This window comes from Scyliorhinus canicula, chromosome 18, assembly GCF_902713615.1.
Source record: "Scyliorhinus canicula chromosome 18, sScyCan1.1, whole genome shotgun sequence".
NCBI classification, from domain to species: Eukaryota; Metazoa; Chordata; class Chondrichthyes; order Carcharhiniformes; family Scyliorhinidae; genus Scyliorhinus; species Scyliorhinus canicula.
In genome coordinates this window covers 98,062,067-98,081,977 of record NC_052163.1, presented here as the reverse complement: position 1 = coordinate 98,081,977, position 19,911 = coordinate 98,062,067, and the positions used below count along the sequence as shown (strand labels likewise).

Here is a 19,911-nt window from a genome sequence, read left to right as displayed (position 1 = left end):
CTACTCATCCTCGTCCCAGTCATGTGGGCCATATGCAGCACCTTGAACTGTATGAGGCTAAGCCTCTCACAGGAAGAGGAGGAATTCACTCTCTCCAGGGCATCCGCCCATGTCCCCTCCTCAATCTCCTCACCCAGCTCCTCTTCCCATTTACCCTTCAGTTCCTCCACCGAGGCCTCGTCTACCTCCTGCATTACCCGTTATATGTCCGAAATCCTCCCTCCTCCAACCCACACCCCCGAGAGCACCCTGTCCCGTACCCCACGTGGGGGCAACAAGGGGAACCCCTCCACCTGCCGCCTGGCAAATGCCCTAACCTGCATGTACCGGAACATGTTCCCCGGGGGGAGCCCAAACTTCCCCTCTAACTCCCCCAAGCTCGCGAACCTCCCCTCCACAAACAGGTCCCTCAACCTCCTAACCCCTACCCTGTGCCAGCCCAGAAATCCGCCATCAATGCTCCCTGGAACAAACCGATGGTTCCCCCGTATCGGGGCCTCCATCGAGCCCCCACTTCTCCCCAATGCCGTCTCCATTCCCCCCAAATTTTGAGGGTAGCCACCACCACCGGGCTCGTGGTATACCTCGATGGAGGGAGCGGCAATGGCGCCGTTACCAGTGCCTCCAGACTCGTGCCCACAGGACGCCATCTCTATCCTCTTCCATGCTGCCCCTTCCCTGTCCATTACCCACTTACGCACCATTGCCATTGCTGCGTTGGCAGCCCAATAGTACACACACAGGCTGGGCAGCGCCAGTCGTCCCCCCCCCCCCCCCCCCCCAATCCCTGTCCTGTTCCAAGAACACCCTTCTCACCCTTGGAGTCCCATGCGCCCACACAAATCCCGTAATACTCCTGTTAACTCTCCTAAAAAAGGCCTTCGGGATAAGGATTGGAAGGCACTGGAACAGGAACAAAAACCTCAGGAGCACCGTCATCTTAACGGACTGCACCCTCCCTGCCAGTGACAACGGTAACATATCCCACCTTTTAAACTCCTCCTCCATCTGCTCCACCAACCTTGTGAGGTTGAGCTTGTGCAGGGCCCCCCAGCCACCTGGACTCCTAGGTACCTGAAGCACTTCCCTGCCTGCTTCAGTGGGAGCCTACCAATCCCCTCCTCCTGATCCCCCGGGTGCACCACGAACAACTCGCTGTTGCCCAGGTTCAGCTTGTACCCAGAGAAGCCCCCAAATTCGCTGAGAATCCTCATCACCTCCGGCATCCCCCCCCCCACCGGGTCCGCCACATACAGCAACAGGTCATCCGCATAAAGCGACACTCTATGCTCCTCCCCACCCCGCACCAGGCCCCTCCAGTTCCCTGACTCCCTCAATGCCATGGCCAGGGGCTCAATTGCCAACGCAAATAGCAAGGGGGACAGGGGACACCCCTGTCTCGTCCCTCGGTACAGCAGAAAGTACTCCGACCTCCTCCTCATTCGTGGCTACACTCTCCATCGGGTCCGCATAGAGCAACCTCACCCAACGGACAAACCCCTTCCCAAACCCAAACCTTTCCAACACCTCCCACAGATACCCCCACTCAACCCTATCAAAGGCCTTCTCTGCATCTAATGCCACCACTATCTCCGCCTCCCCTTCCACAGCCGTGGGCATCAGTGTTGATTGTATTTTAGTTTTTCAAAATGTTCCAAATCTTTACACTCAAACTAATTGGAAAATTAAAAATACTTACATCGCTTGCAGGGTTGAACCTCTGGCTTGTCGACCCAGCAGTCTACGGAGCAGCTGATGTAAGTCATCCAGGAGGGCTTTGCTACGCAGAAACGGGACTGCTTGGACCCGATAAAAGGGTCAATTGAGCATTTGGAGCTCAGGTCGGACGCCCAGGATCGGGCGATCCAGCAGGCACTGGCTGAGCAGGAGCAGAATCAGACTGCGGTGGAGCTGGAGGTGGGGATGCTGAGGGACCAGCAGAAGTAGCTCCTGGAGAAGGTGGAGAACCTTGAAAATAGGTCCCGCCGGCAGAACCCAAAAATTGTCGGGCTCCCGGAGGGGTCCGAAGGAACTGATGCTGGGGCATACGTCGCAGGCATGTTTGAGAATCTGCTGGGAGATGGGGCATTCTCCTGGCCCTTGGAGGTGGATAGGGCTCACAGACCATATGCGAAGAAGCCGCAAATGGGAGACCCCTGAGGGCAATGGTGGTGAGAATCCACAGGTTCTCGGATAAGGAGCATATTCTGCAGTGGGCCAAGCAGACACGGAGCTGTAAGTGGGACAATAGCATCATCCTGCGGGTTTATCAAGACCCGAGTGTGGAGGTGGCCAGGAGGAGAGCAGGCTTCAATCAGATCAGGGCGTTCCTTTCAAGAAAAAGGTGAAGTTTGGACTGTAATACCCAGCCCATCTCTGGGTCACGCATGAGGATCAGCACTTCTACTTCGAGTCGCCTGAGGACGCGTTGGACTTTGCAAGAAAGAAAGGGCTGACAAAGGATTTGAGAACTTTTGAATTTGGCTGCAACGTTCGTGTTTCTGTTTTTGTAAAAAGGTGGTATTAGTGAATGTATATGTGCCAAATTGGGCTGATGTGGAGTTTATAAAGAGGAATATTGGGGAAGATACCGGACCTGGACGCGCACGGGTTGGTCATGGGAGGGAACTTCAATACAGTTATGGACCTGGGCTTAGACCGGTCAAGCTCAAAAACGGGCAGGGTGCCAGCACTATCTCTATCTCTTCCAGCCCAATTGGGGCCCTCAGCCCTTCTACCCGCTCTCTGTCTACCGTTGGGAAATTCAGCCCCTCCAAGAGGCGCCTCATCCCATCTGGCCCCGTAGGGGGTTCCGACCTGTACAGCCTGCTGTAAAAATCTCTAAACGCCTTATTCACCCCTAACGAATCACCAACCAGGTTCTCCTCACTGTCCTTTACTTTCCCAATCTCCCTAGCTGCCTCCCTCTTCCTAAGCTGCTGTGCAAGCATTCTGCTGGCCTTCTCCCCATGTTCATAAATTGCCCCCGTCGTCTTTCTCAGCTTCTCCACTGCCCTCCCTATGGTCAGCAAGCTAAACTCCACCTGCAGCCTCTGCCGTTCCCTCAGGAGCCCTGCCTCTGGGGTCTCCGCATACCTCCTATTGATGTAATATCTCCTTTACCACTCTGTGCGTCTCTGCCCTGTCAACCTTCTCCCTATGAGCCCGGATCAAGATCAGCTCCCCCCCCCCCCCCCACCACCGCCTTCAGTGCTTCCCAAACCACCGCTGCCAAAGTTACCCCGTGTCATTAACCTGCAGGTAGCTCTGAATGCATTTCCTCAGTCGCCCGCACACCCCCTCATCCGCCAAAAGTCCCACATCCAACCTCCAGTGCGGGCGCTGGTTACTGTCTTTACTAACCTGCAGGTCAACCCAGTGCGGTGCATGGTTTGAGATTGTAGAACATAGAACATTACAGCGCAGTACAGGCCCTTCGGCCCTCTGTGTTGCGCCGTCCTGTGAAACCCCTCTAAAGTCCCTCTACACTATTCCCTTATTGTCCATATGCCTATCCAATGACCATTTGAATGCGTTTAGTGTTGGCGAGTCCACTACTGCTGCAGGCATGGTGTTCCACGCCCTTACTACTGAGTAAAGAATCTACCTCTGACATCTGTCCTATATCTATCTCCCCTCAATTTAAAGCTATGTCCCCTCGTGCTGGACATCACCATCTGAGGAAAAGGGCTCTCAATGTCCACCCTATCTAATCTAATCCTCTGATCATTGTCGAATACCCATGTCCACTACCCCAGCCAGAAAGACCCTGCTCAAAATAAAGAAATCAATCCAGGCGTACACTTTATGCACGTGTGAATAGAAGGAGAACTCCTACACCCTCAGCTGCCCAAATCTCCATAGATCCACCCCCTCGCCCCCCCTCCCCATCAGCTCCATGAACCCTCTTCGTTCCTTTGCCATTGCTGGCACCCTGCCCGTTTTTGAGCTTGACCGGTCTAAGCCAGGGTCCATAACTGTATTGAAGTTCCCTCCCATGACCAGCCTGTGCGAGTCCAGGTCAGGTATCTTCCCCAGCATCCTCTTTATAAATTCCACATCATCCCAATTTGGCGCATATACATTCACTAATACCACCTGCACCCCCTCCAGTTTCCCACTGACCATAATATACCAACCTCCCATGTCTGAGACTATACCCGTCTCAAACACCACCCGTTTATTGATCAGGATCACAACCACTCTAGTCTTTGAATCTAGTCCCGAATGAAACACCTGACTGACCCGGCCTTTCCTTCGTCTAACCTGGTCCGTTACCTTAAGGTGGGTGTGTCTTCTGCAACATTACCACGTCCGCCTTCAGTCCCCTAAGATGTACGAACACGTGCCCATTTAACCTTCGAACATTCCAGGTGATCAGCCTGGTTTGGGGGGCTCATTGCGCCCCCCCAGCCCCCCCTCCGATCAGTTATCCCCTTTTTTTAGGCCCGCCACCAGCCCGTGATCCGCGCTTTCACCGGTCCATCCCCAGGCAGCCCCCGACCTCCTCTCTGTCCCTCAGCCCAAGTGACACCCTTGCCAGCAGAACATTCAACCCCCCCCCCCCTCCCCAAAGCAACAACACCCTGTAACCCAATCCCTTTCCTAACCCAAACATGTATGTATATCCCCCACTGTGCTTCCGAGAGCTAGCTCACCCAGCTAGCTTGGTGGCCCCCATCCCGGCGCCAGATGGTCTCCCACCTATTGTCCCCCCCCCCCTCGCTCATGCAAACAAACTTCAACATCAAACAATCCCCACACAATTGCCCAACCGAAAAACACAAAGATCAAAACTAGCACGCCTCCATCCCCCAACACTGCAAATGAAAACCTAAACTCACTCAGCTGTATTGCTGGTTCCAAGCAAAACAAGAAACTTTTTACAAAGAGAAACAAAACAGAAACACAAACATTGCAGCCAAGTTCTCAGTCCTTTGTCAGCCCTTTCTTTTTCGCAAAGTCCAACGCGTCCTCAGGCGATTCGAAGTAGAAGTGCTGATCCTCATGCGTGACCCAGAGACGGGCTGGGTATAACAGTCCATACTTCACCTTTTTCTTGAAAAGGATTGCCCTGATCTGATTGAAGCCTGCTCTCCTCCTGGCCACCTCCACACTCCGATCTTGGTAAACCCGTAGGATGCAATTGTCCCACTTACAGCTCCGTGTCTGCTTGGCCCACTGCAAAATACGCTCCTTATCCGAGAACCTGTGGATTCTCACCACCATTGCCCTCGGGGGTCTCCCATTTGCGGCTTCTTCGCATATGGTCTGTGAGCCCTATCCACCTCCAAGGGCTGGGAGAATGCCCCATCTCCCAGCAGCTTCTCAAATAAGCCTGTGACGTATGCCCCAGCGTCCGTTCCTTCGGACCCCTCCGGGAGCCCGACAATTCTTAGGTTCTGGCGGTGCGACCTATTCTCTAGGTCCTCCACCCTCTCCAGGAGCCTCTTCTGCTGGTCCCTCAGCATCCCCACCTCCAGCTCCACCACAGTCTGATGCTCCTCCTGCTCCATCAGTGATTTCTCCGCCTTCTGGATCACCGATCCTGGGCGTCCAACCGCTCAATTGACGCTTTTATCGGGTCCAAGCAATCTCGTTTCTGCGTAGCAAAGCCCTCCTGGATGACTTGCATCAGCTGCTCCGCAGACTGCTGAGTCAACAAGCCAGAGGTTCACCCCTCCGCCATGCTGTCTCCTGTTGCAAGTAAAGCCCAAGTCTTCTCTGTCGTCTTCTTTCTGCCCTTACGAACACTTCTAGTCCTTTTTTCCATGCATCGAAGTGCGAATTCAGTAGAGAAGAATGTTCAAACTTGTGACGGTTAGGGTGGGGGAGTGGGCCTAGGTCGGGTGCTCTTTTGGAAGGTGAATGGCCTCCTGCACTGTAGGAATTCTGTGGATTCCTCTTCCACACTCTCGCTCTTTCCTCTAAAATACTCTCTTTGACCAGGCTTTTGGCTAGCGGTTCGAATATAACCTCTCGGTCATAAGCCCTGTAGAGTGCCTTGGGATGTTTTATTACGTTAAAGATGCTGGGTTTTTAAAATTTGGAGTACCCAATTCATTTTTTCCAATTAAGGGGCAATTTAGCGTGGCCAATCCACCTACCCGGCACATCTTTGGGTTGTGGGGGTGAAACCCACACAAACTCGGGGAGAATGTGCAAACTCCACACGGACAGTGACCCAGAGCCGGGATCGAACCTGGGACCTCGGCGCCGTGCGGCAGCAGGACTAACCCACTGCGCCACCGTGCTGCCCTAAAGATGCTGTTTGAATGCAAGTTTTTGATTTGCAGACTCGAGAGTCTAGGGGATTCAGTGTAAATGGTAGGTGAGAAAAGATGCAAACAAGTCCGATTATATGGATTTCTAGCCTTAATTATAGGTGATTGTCATCGGGGGCGTAATACAACTGAGTTCAGTGTTTTTTGATAACAGCTGTATCCTGGGTGGTGATTTTTTTTTTTGCCTATAGGTCCTCCAGCACATTTGGGGAAATTGTCATTTTTAAACTGCTTTATTGAACATCCACATTTTTGTGCATATGTCCCTTCCAGTTGTGCTGATTGGAGACTCCGGGGTTGGAAAGAGCAATCTCCTGTCAAGGTTCACACGTAACGAGTTTAATCTGGAGAGTAAGAGCACCATTGGAGTGGAGTTTGCCACCAGGAGTATCCAGGTGGATGGAAAGACAATTAAAGCACAGATCTGGGACACAGCGGGACAGGAGCGATACCGTGCCATCACTTCAGCGTAAGTATTTTGTTGTACTTTTAATTAAGGATGGAATCGATACATTAGTGAGGAGGATCTTGGATCCAAAGATCAAGATGCAGTATCAGTTTGGGTGGAAATAAACAGCATAGGGCAGAAAACTTTGGAAGGAGTTGTTAATTGGCCCCCAAATAGTAACGGCAATGTAAGGCCTGGTATAAATCGGGAAATTGAAGGTGCGTGTAACGAGGATGACATGGTAAGCAGGAGGGACTTCAGTCTACATTTGGACTGGGTAAACCTAATTAGTACTAATGCTGAGGACAAATTCCTGGAATGTTTGTGATGGTCATCTGGAACAGCATGTTCAGGGACTAACTAGAGAACAAGTGATTTTGAATCTAAGGGGCAAATTGGCTGAGGCAGATTGGGGAAACTACTTTAGGGCAGCACAGTGGCGTAGTGGTTAGCACTGCTGCCTCACGGCACTGAGTACTCGGGTTTGATCCTGGCCCTGGGTCACTGTCGGTGTGGAGTTTGCACATTCTCCTCGTGCTTGTGTGGGTCTCACCCCCACAACCCAAAGATGTGCAGGCTATGTGGATTGACCATGATAAAATTTCTCCCTTAAGTGGAGAATAAAAAGAATCGGATACTCCAGTAGGCAGGTAATGGATAAAGTTGAGAAAAATATGTAATTTGCAACAAATTTACATTGCTCCAAGGCACAAAAATCCAGCAAAAAAAATTGATCTAACCATGGCTAACGAGAAGTTATATATTGATCAAAGGCAGAAGTGTATAAAGTTGCCAAAAATAGTAGTAACCCTAAGGATTGGGAACATTATAAAATTAGGCAAAAGAAACATTGACAGAGAAAGAAGAATCAGAAAATAAACTAGAAAAGAAATAACATGTAGTTTGTAAAAGGTTAGTAAAGACAATTGTGGGCTCAGTGATGACAAGGATAAAATTTATAAGGAAACAGAAGAAAAATACATGTGTTTTCTGTCGTCTTGGAGGAAGATACAAAAATCTTCCTTGAAATATTGAGGAGCCAATGGACTAGCGAGATTAGAGGACCTGAAAGAAATTAGGATTAGTGAAAGAGTGTTGGAGAAATTAATCAGATTGAAAGTTGCTAAATCCCTTGGACTTGATCATTTACATCCAAGAGTGTCGATGGAGGTGGCTGTAGAGATGGTGCATGCATTGGTGATCAACTTTCAAAATTCAGGAATGGTGCCTGTGGATTGGAAAGTAGCAAATATTCTTTTTGAAATAATTTTTATTCAAGTTTTCAACAACAAATGTTATCACAACAGAGAAAAACAGTAACCCCTCCCCTCCAATACAAAAACAAGAAATTAACAAGAAAAAGAAATAAGCATAAAACCATGAGTACAAACCCCCATAACAAACCCGTAGCCCCCCGCGTTGCTGCTGAAGTTTTTTTAATAAATGTTTTTATTGGGTTTTGAACAAGGTATAATTACCATTATGTACACAGAATAAGAAACATATATATATATATTATACACATATTTAGAGAAGGGCACACCCCAACATAAAAAAATATAATAAAATATGAAATAGAATAACTGGTGGGGTATTGTGCACCAGTTCGACAGCAGCAGCTCTGTACATCTGGCAAAATTACCCACACCACGTAAGTAGGCGACTGCCTGGGGGGGTGGGGGGGAGAGACTGGGGACACACACACACTTGGGTGCCGGGGAGAAAATCAGTGTGATATTTGGCTGTGCTGTGGTCGCCCACCCCTCCCGGAAAGGTCTCGCTGCCGTCCCACGCTCGCCCCCGCTTCTGCTGCTCCTTCCGTCCTCCATCTCCATTTTCTTCGTTCCCCGCTCCTGGAGGTGTCATGCACGTTTTGGCATCCCGTGCCCTCCCTCCGGCTCCTGCTTCCCTGCCCCGCCCCACCTCCCTCTCCCCAGGTTTAGCTGGTCTTTCCCCCCCCCCCCCCGTGGTTCACCCCACCCTCCTCAGGTTTAGCCGTACCCCCCCCCAGTCCATCTCTCCCCTCCATGCCCTGGCTACCTTCCCCCGATTCCAGACCATTTTCCCCTGATTCTTGGCCACCCGGCTATTCTTCCTCTTGTTCGTTGGCCACAAACAGGTCCCGGAACAGTTGCGTGAATGGCTCCCACGTTCTGTGGAAGCCGTCGTCTGACCCTCTGATGGCGAATTTGATTTTCTTCATTTGGAGAGATTCCGAGAGGTCGGACAGTCAGTCTGCAGCTCTGGGTGGTGCTGCTGACCGCCAGCCAAACAGGATTCTACGGCGGGCGATCAGGGAGGCAAAGGCAAGGGCGTCCGCCCTCCTCCCCAGGAATAGATCTGGCTGGTCTGAGACCCCGAAGACTGCCACTTTTGGGCATGGCTCCACCCTCACCACTTTGGACATGGCCTCGAAGAAGGCTGTCCAGTACTCCACGAGTCTGGGGCAAGACCAGAAAATGTGGGCGTGGTTGGCCGGGCCTCTTTGGCACCGTTCACATCTGTCCTCCACCTCCGGGAAGAACCTACTCATACGGGTTCTTGTTAAGTGGGCTCTATGTACCACTTTTAGTTGTGTCAGGCTGAGCCTTGCGCACGTGGCGGTGGAGTTGACCCTATGCAGTGCCTCGCTCCAGAGTCCCCACCTAATCTCAATCCCCAGGTCGTCCTCCCATTTCTTTCTTGTTGCGTCCGATAGGGTGTCGACCCTTTCTACCAGTCGGTCATGCATGTCGCTACAGTTCCCTTTATCTAGGATACTTGTGTCCAGTAGATCTTCCAGTAGTGTCTGTCGTGGCGGTTGTGGGTACGTCCTTGTCTCCTTTCGTAAGAAGTTTTTGAGCTGCAGATACCTTGGCTCGTTCCCCCTGGCTAGCCAAAATTTCTCTGTCAGTTTGTCCAGTGTTGCGATCCTGCCGTCCGTGTATAGGTCCCTGACTGTCAGTGTCCCTCCGTCCTGCTTCCACCGTTTGAAGGTGGCGTCAGTCAGTGCTGGTGTGAACCTATGGTTGTTGCAGATGGGAGCTTTGTCCGACATTTTGGTCAGGCCAAATTGCTGCCGCAGTTGGTTCCAGGATTGGAGGGTGGCTGTCACCACCGGGCTACCGGAGTGTTTTTTGTGTGGGGATGGGAATGCTGCCGTGGCGAGGGCCCGGAGGGAGATCCCCACGCAGAAGGCCTCCTCCGCGCGCACCCACTCGGCCTCTGGCTCCTGGATCCATCCCCTTACTCGCTCGGCTGTTGCTGCCCAGTGGTAGAATTGTAGGTTTGGGAGGGCTAGCCCCCCCCCCCTGGATTTTGTTTTTTGTAGGACCTTCTTTGGGTTCCTCGCATTCCTCCCCCCCCCCCCCCCCCCCCCATACGAACGCCATGATTAGTTTGTCCAGCGCTTTGGAAAAGGCCTTGGGGATGTAGATCGGAATGGATCTAAACAGGAAGAGGAACCTGGGCAGTACGTTCATTTTGATCGTCTGGACTCTCCCCGCGAGAGAGAGTGGGAGTGTGTTCCATCTTTGCAGGTCCTTTTTTACTTCCTCCGTCAGACTGGTGAGGTTCCATTTGTGGATCCCCAGGTAGCGGAATTTGTGTCGGGCTTGTTTGAACGGCAGCCCCTTTAGTGCTGCGCCCCCCCCATTGCGGGTGCACTGGGAAGATCTCGCTGAAAGTAGCAAATATAACCCACGCTATTTAAGAAAGGAAGCTCACATCAGTTTTGAAAATAGGAGTGGGAGTAGGCCATTTGGCCCTTCAAACCTGCTCTGCCTATCGTGGCTGATCATCCAACTCAGTAACTTGTTTCCGCTTTCCTCCCATATCCTTTGACCCCTTTAGCCCCAAGAGCTAAATCCAACTCACTCTTGAACACACACAACATTTTGGCCTCAAATGCTTTCTATGGTAGAGAATTCCACACGCTCATCACTCTTGGTGAAAACATTTCTCCTCCTCAGTCCAAAATGGTTTACCCCATTTACTTAGACTATGACCCCTGGTTCTGGACTGCCCCGCCATTGGGAAAATGCGAGAACCTATTATCAAGAATGTGATAACTGGACACTGAAAAAATATTGATAGGATTGCGGAGAGTCAACCTGGCTTTATGGAAGGGAAATCATGTTTGACAACTTTTGCTGGGAGTTTTGAGGATGTAACTAGCAGAGTAGATGAGGCAGAAACAGTGGATGAGGTATATTTGGATTTTCAGAAGGCATTTGAAAAGGTGCCACACAAGAGGTTAGTAAGCAAAATTAGAGCACATGGGATTGGATTTGATATGCAGGCATGGACTGATTAATAGACAGGAAACCGTAGGGATAAACCGATCATTCTCCGGTTGTGACTAGTGAGGTACCTTTAGGATCAGTGCTTGGGTCCCAGCTATTCATCATCTATGTCAATGATTTGGATTTGGGGACCAAATGTAATATTTGCATGTTTGCAGATGACAATTATTTTTCATCCTCCTCAACTCACAATTCCACCTAGCTTTAATGGGAATTAAAAGAGGCTTGAGTGGGCAAGAAATGGCAGATGGAATATAATGTGGAAAAATCTGGATTTAGCCACTTTGGTATGAAAAACAGAAAGGTAAGAGTATTTTTTAAATGGTGAACGATTGAGAAATGTTGCTATCCAAAGGGATCTGGGTATTCTGTGCTGTACTGTTCTAATTCTAGTTCTAAATTCTTGTTCATGAGTCATTGAAAACTAAATGCAGAAACAAAATTGAAAAGACGATGTAAGCGAAAAGATTTGATAAATTCAGCGCACCTGGTTAATTTTGAGAGATATGGTGGCTACTTTCCACCAGGAATGTATATCTCTTCTCCCCATCCTCACCTCCTGGGAACTGTACCACCCCACTCCCTCTCCCCACCTCCTGGGGACTGTACACACTCTACTTCTTCTCCCCACCTCCTGGGGACTGTACACCCTCTACTCCCTCTCCCCACCTCCTGAGGAATGTACTCCTCCCCTTCCCTTCCACACCTCCTGAGAAATGTACGATTCCTGAACCCCCCTCCCCACCTCCTGAGGAATATACAACCCCCAGCTACCCCCCTCACTCCTGAGGAAGACACCCCCCCCCCCCCCCCCGATGAATATACACTCCCTCCTCATCATCTCCTGATTAATGTACACTACCCCGCTCCCCACCTCACCTGGGGAAGTGTTCTTTTTTCAGAAAAGGCGGTCCTCTGAATTCTGTGACGGTTGTGAGGAGGGTGTGGTGAACGTATTAACCATTCACCGCGTATGTAACTGTACCACGCTGTTGCCCATGAGGGTTCCATCTATGGACCATTTACCTGTAATGTATCATGTTGGTGCCTGGAGGGGAGGTATAAAGAGCAGTAGTCCTGTAGGCAGCTCTCAGTAGCAGAGCAGTTACAGGCAGGCACTGTTCTAGTCGATTAAAGCCAGTTTACTTCTTAAAAAAAAAAACGAAATGCAGGTGCAGCAAGCAATTAGAAAAGTAAATGGTATGTTAGCCTTTATTGCAAGATTTGAGTACAAGAATAAGGTCTTGCCTTGGTAAGATCCACCTGGCTGGAGTATTGTGGGTAGTTTTGGTCTCCTTACCTAAAAAAGAATTTACTGAGCGTGGAGGGAGTACAGCAGAGGTTCGCCAAACTAATCCTGGGGATAGTGAGATTGTCCTATGAGGAGAGATGAATAGGTTTATATAAAAGCTGGAAAGAGGGAGGAAAAGCGTTTGCATAGAAGTTATCAGGGAGATTGGCATGGTGGTGCAATGGTTAGCACGGTTGCCTCACGGTGCCGAGGACCCGGGTTCGATCCCGGGTCACTGTCCATGTAGATTTTGCGCATTCTCCCCGAATCAATTGGTCACTTTAAATAAATTTGTTTTTGAAAAGTCAATAGGGAGTCAATAGCACTGCTGGTGAAAATGGGCAAGTACGGTAAAAAGGATGGAAACCAGTTTTAAAAATGAGCATTGTGACTGATTATGGTCCTTTTGTGGTTTGCCACTTAAACTCGCATTCCCACAGTAGCTTTTGGCCTCTTGCATCTGTTTGTTAAAACTTAAATGCAGAGTTCCAAGACCAGTATCTTGCCCTGCCATCAACTCTTTACTACTTCCCCCCAAAAAGAGAAACATTCCTATTGAATATCAGCAGCTGCCCAAGCAAGGTTGTGAATATTTTCTAATTGGTAAGAGAGCTGCTGACTTGTGTTTCACAAAAGGGGATGAGAGGATGCAACCTGCAGGAGTGGGAATTGATGCAATCTGGGTTGTGTGCTCTCTTAGGTACTACCGTGGGGCTGTTGGTGCTTTACTTGTTTATGATATTGCCAAACATCTAACCTACGAAAATGTTGAGCGGTGGCTGAAGGAGTTGCGTGACCATGCTGACAACAACATAGTCATCATGCTGGTTGGAAACAAGAGTGACCTCCGTCATCTGAGAGCTGTTCCAACAGATGAGGCACGGGCCTTTGCTGGTAGGTATTATATGCAACATCTCAACAGTTAGCTGTTTATTTAGTGTTTGAATTAAAAACCCTGACCGTTCTACAAATAGTCATGGTGAATCTAACATTATCACTGTTGGCTAGTTGCAGTAGGGCAGCACTAGAAAAGGATGCTATGATTGACCCATACGTTAAAACCATGTAGAATCGGGGCAGCTCGGAGGGTAGCATTGCTGCCTACGGCACTGAGGACCCAGGTTCGAATCCTGGCCCTGGGTCAGTCAGTGTGGAGTTTGCACATTCTCCCTGTGTCTGCGTGGGTTTCACCCCACAACCCAAAAGATGTGCATGATAAGTGGATTGGCCACACTAAACTGTCCTTTAATTGGAAAAAATAATTGGGTACTCTAAATTTAAAAGAAAAATAAACATATAGAATCTGAATCCTCCATCTTTATTTGTCCAGTCACATCTTCTAAACGGTGATTGAGAAGAGCTGGGTGGACGATAATAGCACCTGGAGTCATCTCACACCCACTTCCCAGACTGACATGAAAAGTAAACATTTGGTGCAGGTACAAAGAACGTTGTTGTTTATGGTATGGTACCCTGGTTCAAATTTGTTTTGAGAAATGTATCTAAACAGTCAATCTTATGGAACCCTAGAAAATTATCTAGCGAGTCTCTGGGGACTTTTTAAAGCATTTACAGAGTTCAGTTTATAATGCTAATCCATTAGTATGTTTTATCATTAATTTGGTAGTACGGGCAGCATGGTGGTTAGCACTATGGCTTCACAGCACCAGGGTCCCAGGTTCGATTCCTAGCTTGCGTCACTGTCTGTGTGGGTTTTCTCCGGATGCACCAGTTTCCTCCCACCAGTCCCAAAAAGACGTGCTATTAGATAATTTGAACATTCGGAATGCCGAAGTATGGCGACTGGGGGATTTTCACAGTAACTTCATTGCAATGTTAATGTAAGCCTACTTGTAACAATAAACATTATGGTGAAGTGCCAATACATGCACATCCAGCTTGTGCTTTCAGTGAAACCTACAACACATTCTCTGACACAGGCCACTAAATCATATTTTCCATGTTCCATTGAGCTTTTGTGCATCATTCATAACATACAAATTGTCATTGATTTCACCTAAATGTTGAGTGCTATGGAAATTGACATATTTATTTCATTTCTTCACCTTAATAGATTTGGTCAGTATCATTCATGAACAGGATTTGTATTTACACTTTAAGCCAATATCTATTTTACAATTAATACTAACTAGTATCGGATGGAGAGAGCGTCCTGTGGGGATACAAGCCTGGGGGCCCTGGTAACGGCGCCGTGGCCACTCCCTCCCACGAGGTATACCACGAGTCCGGTGGTGGCGGCTACCCTCAAGATTTGGGGGCAGTGGAGGCGACATAGGGGAGAAGTGGGGGGCTCGATGGAGGCTCCGTTAAGGGGGAACCATAGGTTCGTCCCGGGGAACATGGATGGGGGATTTCGGGGATGGTATAGAGCGGGCATTAGACAGCCGAGGGACCTGTTTATCGACGGAAGGTTTGCGAGTCTGGGGGAGTTGGAGGAGAAATTTGGGCTCCCGCCGGGAAACATGTTTAGATATCTGCAGGTAAAGGCATTCGCTAGACGGCAGGTGGAGGGTGGAGGGATTCCCTGCGCTCCCCGCGAGGGGGGGTGAGTGACAGGGTGCTCTGGGTCGGGGAGGGGAAGATATCTGATATCTACAAGCTTATGCAGGAGGTGGAAGAGGCGTCAGTAGAGGAGCTGAAAACGAAGTGGGAGGGGGAACAGATCGAAGACTGGACATGGGCTGATGCCCTGGAGAGGGTAAATTCTTCCTCCTCGTGTGCGCGGCTTAGCCTCATCCAATTCAAGGTGCTGCATAGGGCCCACATGACTGGGACGAGGATGAGTAGGTTCTTTGGGGGTGAAGATAGGTGTGTCAGGTGCTCGGGAGTCCAGCGAACCATGCCCATATGTTCTGGGCATGCCCGGCATTGGAGGAGTTCTGGAAGGGGGTGGCGAGGACGGTGTCAAGGGTGGTGGGATCCAGGGTCAAGCCAGGATGGGGACTCGCGATCTTTGGGGTTGGGGTAGAGCCGGGAGTGCAGGAGGCGAAAGAGGCCGGTGTGCTGGCCTTTGCGTCCCTAGTAGCCCGGCGAAGGATTTTGCTACAGTGGAAGGACGCGAGGCCCCCAAGCGTGGAGACCTGGATCAATGACATGGCGGGTTTCATTAAGCTTGAGAAGGTTAAATTCGCCCTGAGAGGATCGGTGCAAGGGTTCTTTAAACGGTGGCAACCTTTCCTCGACTTTCTGGCTCAACGGTAGGGTACTGGGACAGTAGCAGCAGCAACACGGGGGGGGGGGGGGGGCGTTAATTATGTTGGCTTATTTTATTTAAATTTGATTTATTTAATTTTAATTTATGGTTAAGTTCTCTTGTTTGGGGGGGGGGGGGAGTGTGATACATGTGATGTTACGGTATGGGGGGAATTGTGGGTGTTATGGGGCTGTTAGTTGCATATTACTGCTTTTTGCTATACTTGATGTTATATTTTTATATTTTCTGTAAAAAATTCCAATAAAAATTATTTAAAAACTAGTATCATAATGAAAATCCACGTGGCATTTTACTACAGTTAGATCTTTGGATGTTGAAGTGTCAGCTTGAGATTGATCCTACTTCAACTTTCTGGTGTCAAGATTCCAAATTCAGTCAGTCTGCTGAGTTAGTTGATCTCAACTTGTTTTGGAGTTCAGAGGCGACATACTCTGAAGGGAACAAATCAATGGTTTGATAACTATCCAGTGAGGCCTGGATATTGTGTATGTATGGATTTTGGGTCATACAAGGACACAATGTCACTTGATGGAGAATAATATGCTGCTACTACTAGCCAGTTTGTCTTGTGAATGACCCGTTTTGTTAAAGTCAAGCCCTAGTGAAAGTATTTTAAAAGGCAGTTGATTAGTTCCAGATGAGTACATCTGTGTGTAGCTGTCCAAATTTGACTGTCATTTAACTCTGGTTACTTTATACAGTTAAGTGCCCAATTCATTTTCTTCCTCATTTGAGGCAATTTAGCACGGCCAATCCTTTTGGGGGAGGGGGAGGAGGAAAGAGGAAAATGTGCAAATGTAACCATATTTAAGATGTTCACTTGTTGCAGTCGTACACATTACCTTTTTAAAATCTTTATCCTTGTGCTAAATGTTGTGCGAGTGATTGCATGCATGCACAATCTTGCTGTCCAATTGTTTATAAACTGCCTACACTTTGGGGTAGTGAGTAATATTAAGTAATGATTAGGATGGTTATAGACTTCAGGATGACTTTGGACTGGGTCGTGAAATGGGCAGTATCACGGTATTTGGAGTTCAATATGGAGAAGATCTGATGCAACCAAAAAGGAGCAATCGCATTGGTGGGACTGTCTTAGGCTCTCTAACAGTCCGAGAGAAAAAGAGCAGATATATGTAGGCAAATTTCACCAAAGTGTAACGGTAATAGGGCAGTGATAGTGAGGTTTCAACTTAATCATAGAATTTACAGTGCAGGAGGTCATTTGGCCCATAGAGTCTGCACTGGCCCTTGGAAAGAGCACCCTACCCAAGCTCACACGTCCACCCCATCCCCGTAACCCCACCCACCATTTTTGTACACTAAAGGGCAATTTAATATGGCCAATCCACCTAACCTGCACATCTTTGGACTGTGGGAGGACACCAGAGCACCCGGAGGAAACCCACGCAGTCACAGAGAACGTGGACTCCGCACAGCTACCCAAGCCGGGAATTGAACCTGGGATCCTGGAGCTGTGAAGCAACTGTGCTAACCACTGTACTGCCCCAATATTATCTGGGAAGCCAAAGTGTGAAAGGTTTAGAGGGTGCGGAATTCTTAAAATGCACCCAAGAGAACTTTTTAAGCCAGTACATCGGATGGTCCTGGACTTAATTTTCAGTAATGAAGCTGGGCAAGTGGTTGAAGTATCAGTGGAGGAATGTTTTGCAGACATTGATCATAACTCCATTAAACTCTAATTTTTTATTTAAAAAAAAACAATCTTGAGTACCCAATTCATTTTTTCCAATTAAGGGGCAATTTAGTGTGTTCAATCCACCTACCTTGCACATCTTTGGGTTGTGGGGATGAAACCACGCAAACCCCAGAGCCGGTTTCGAACCTGTGAGACTGCAGTGCCTCCCTGCACTACCCTAAACTCAAGATCATCTAGCCTGGAAATGACACTTTGGTAGACTTTACCTGAACAAGCTGCTGATTCCATTAAACAAACATGAGCACTTGGAAGAACACTTGCCAATGGGGATGTGTTGGCATAGGCACAACAGGCTGAATGACTGCCTCATCTATGCTCGGTTTGTATTTCTATGAAAATTCCCTGAAACCACAGGTAGCTAGGTGAAGATGGGTATGTTGTCACTTATTGTGCTGTGTCTTTTGTAGAACATGACGTCTCTTTCATATTTCAGAAAAGAACAATCTATCATTTATTGAAACATCTGCACTGGATTCAACAAATGTAGAAGAAGCATTTAAAAATATACTTACAGGTAATATCATCTCAAACAGGAAGAAACTACTGATTATACTGCTTGGAATTAGTCTGCAACTCAGTATTGGCTAGATATGTAATTTCTCCATTACTTTGCTCTGTGTACACTCCCATTAACCCAGGCTCACCTGTATCCTACTGCAGCTACTCAAAATGGACAGAGTTGTTGTCAGCTTGTGTGTAGCCGGGCAGAGTTTAACCAGAGTAAATTCCTTATTGGATCTGCACAATTAACAGCATTTGTGCATTATTTCAATTAGTATTTTGTTTACAAGAGCAACATTTGGCTGGGAAAATATTGAATTTGTTTATAATTATGAGAAGGAAATTAATATCCTGGCTACAAAATTACCCTCTTTCTCTTCACCAGAAATTTACCGCATAGTTTCGCAGAAGCAGATTTCTGATCGATCGGCTCATGACGAATCACCTGGTAACAATGTGGTAGACATCAGTGTACCCCCAACAACCGATGGGCAGAAATCTAATAAACTGCAGTGTTGCCAGAATATGTGACCTGCTTCAGCAACCCCTCTGATCCCTCCTTCTGCCTGTGCATAGTAGTGTGTTGTGAATTGCTTCTGTCCAATGTGTGTGATTAATGAAATCCTTTCTAATGAGTTGTAGCAGTAGAGCTGATGTTCATTTCTGCATTTGGGACATCCCCCTTTTAATGTGACTACATTGCATGTATCTCCCTCCTCGTCTTTCTTTATCTGTAATTATGAACACTCAAGACTAAGTCGAGCAATACTTTTATGTACATAACTTTTTTTTAAAAGACAGACACATACCCCTTCTGCATCTTCGAGTTTGAGCTTGTGTGTATTTATGCTTCTCATTGAGGGTTCCTGTATGGAAAGGTCAAGATCCCACCATATTTAAACTGTGGAACATCTTTTTATAATGCTACTGAGGCCTTTATATCCTGTCATAAGTATTTATATCTTATGCGTTGAAGTCTTTTCAAAGGAAAATTATATTTTTCCCTTTCCATTCAGCTGTCAGTAGTGATAACTATTTAATTGTAGCATATTTGCTGCATCTTAATGTAGATACAGAACCTGCAGTGCTACTTTGCATTGACTAGTTAGCAGCTTAGTGCATTGAAAGCTGACATTCCTGAAGCATGTAAATATCCACACTAAGTGTCAGCAGTACTACCTTCACTTGGGGGAAAAACCTGTTACGTCGGATTGAAAGAAAGGGCAGTTCTCCAGTTTTATTCAGACAGATGTTTTTTTTTGTGCGGATTATTTTGTCAGATTGTGTCTCAGTTCCACCTAAGCAAGGAAAATGAACAAACCATTGCCAACTGCTTGGGGTTGGTATGCTGTTTTTTATTTCTGACTTGGAAAGTTTCATGGAGGACTACCTTTTGCTTTCTGTTTAACACTGGGTTGTTAAATCAAGAAAGATGTTGCTATCCATCCCATCCACCTTCAAGAAAAGTTTTGCCTGTGACTGACACACTGGAAGAATAACTGTTAAAATGATTTGGAGCACGATATGTTATTTCCTTGTCACTAGGTTCCTCTGTTCCATGAAGTGCAATCCATTTTGTAAATATGTATTGTCACTTAATTGTGCATGGTGGTTATTATATATGGTGGATAAACTTGTTGCCAAACCTTTTTCTGTGTGATTTCTTCTGCTGTATCACTAACATATTAAGATGGCATAACTGTTAAAGCCCATTTGTCATTAAAGTTATGGGTGATTTAATAAATGCTCTGCTTACAAACTGAAATTCTCCCATACACAGCACATCCCTTACATTCCACTAAATTACATGCAATAAAGAAACTTGCAGTTGCTGAAATTGACTGTGCATTCAGCATATGTATAACAATTGATTATTCAGGTTGTTCAGCTCAAGATTGTGACCAATTACTACAAAATAACATGCACGTTCTAACATCTGCTCTGAAATTTCTGGCTTTCCATTTTCTAGTTGGATTGGAACCTCAACCCAACTAGTTCAAATTTTCAGTTGAGTCACTTGTATCTGTAAATTGAAAAAAACTTCTTTGGGCCAGACTGCTTCTTGAGTCTGTGCTGGCTCAATTCCATTTTCTATGCCCCTCATTGTTCAATGCACTGCCCATCCTATTTTTGAAGATTGCTTTATGGG

At 47.7% G+C, this 19,911-nt stretch overlaps 1 protein-coding gene across 3 annotated transcripts in view; it reads left to right on the top strand.

Moving 5' to 3' along the window:
• The window catches only part of LOC119953042 (ras-related protein Rab-11B), a 151,614-nt gene extending 132,203 nt beyond the window's left edge, over positions 1-19,411 (top strand). For 2 of the 3 annotated variants that reach the window (XM_038776841.1, XM_038776840.1), the window contains exons 2-5: positions 6,558-6,753; positions 13,007-13,200; positions 17,695-17,775; positions 18,148-19,411. In XM_038776841.1, coding sequence (XP_038632769.1) covers positions 6,558-6,753; positions 13,007-13,200; positions 17,695-17,775; positions 18,148-18,293 — 617 coding nt within the window. In that variant the 3' untranslated portion in view covers positions 18,294-19,411. Of the gene's footprint in view, positions 1-6,557; positions 6,754-13,006; positions 13,201-13,636; positions 13,672-17,694; positions 17,776-18,147 lie in introns of those variants that run through there. The other variant, XM_038776843.1, reaches the window with a different exon arrangement.
• The last annotated feature ends 500 nt before the right edge of the window (positions 19,412-19,911 follow it).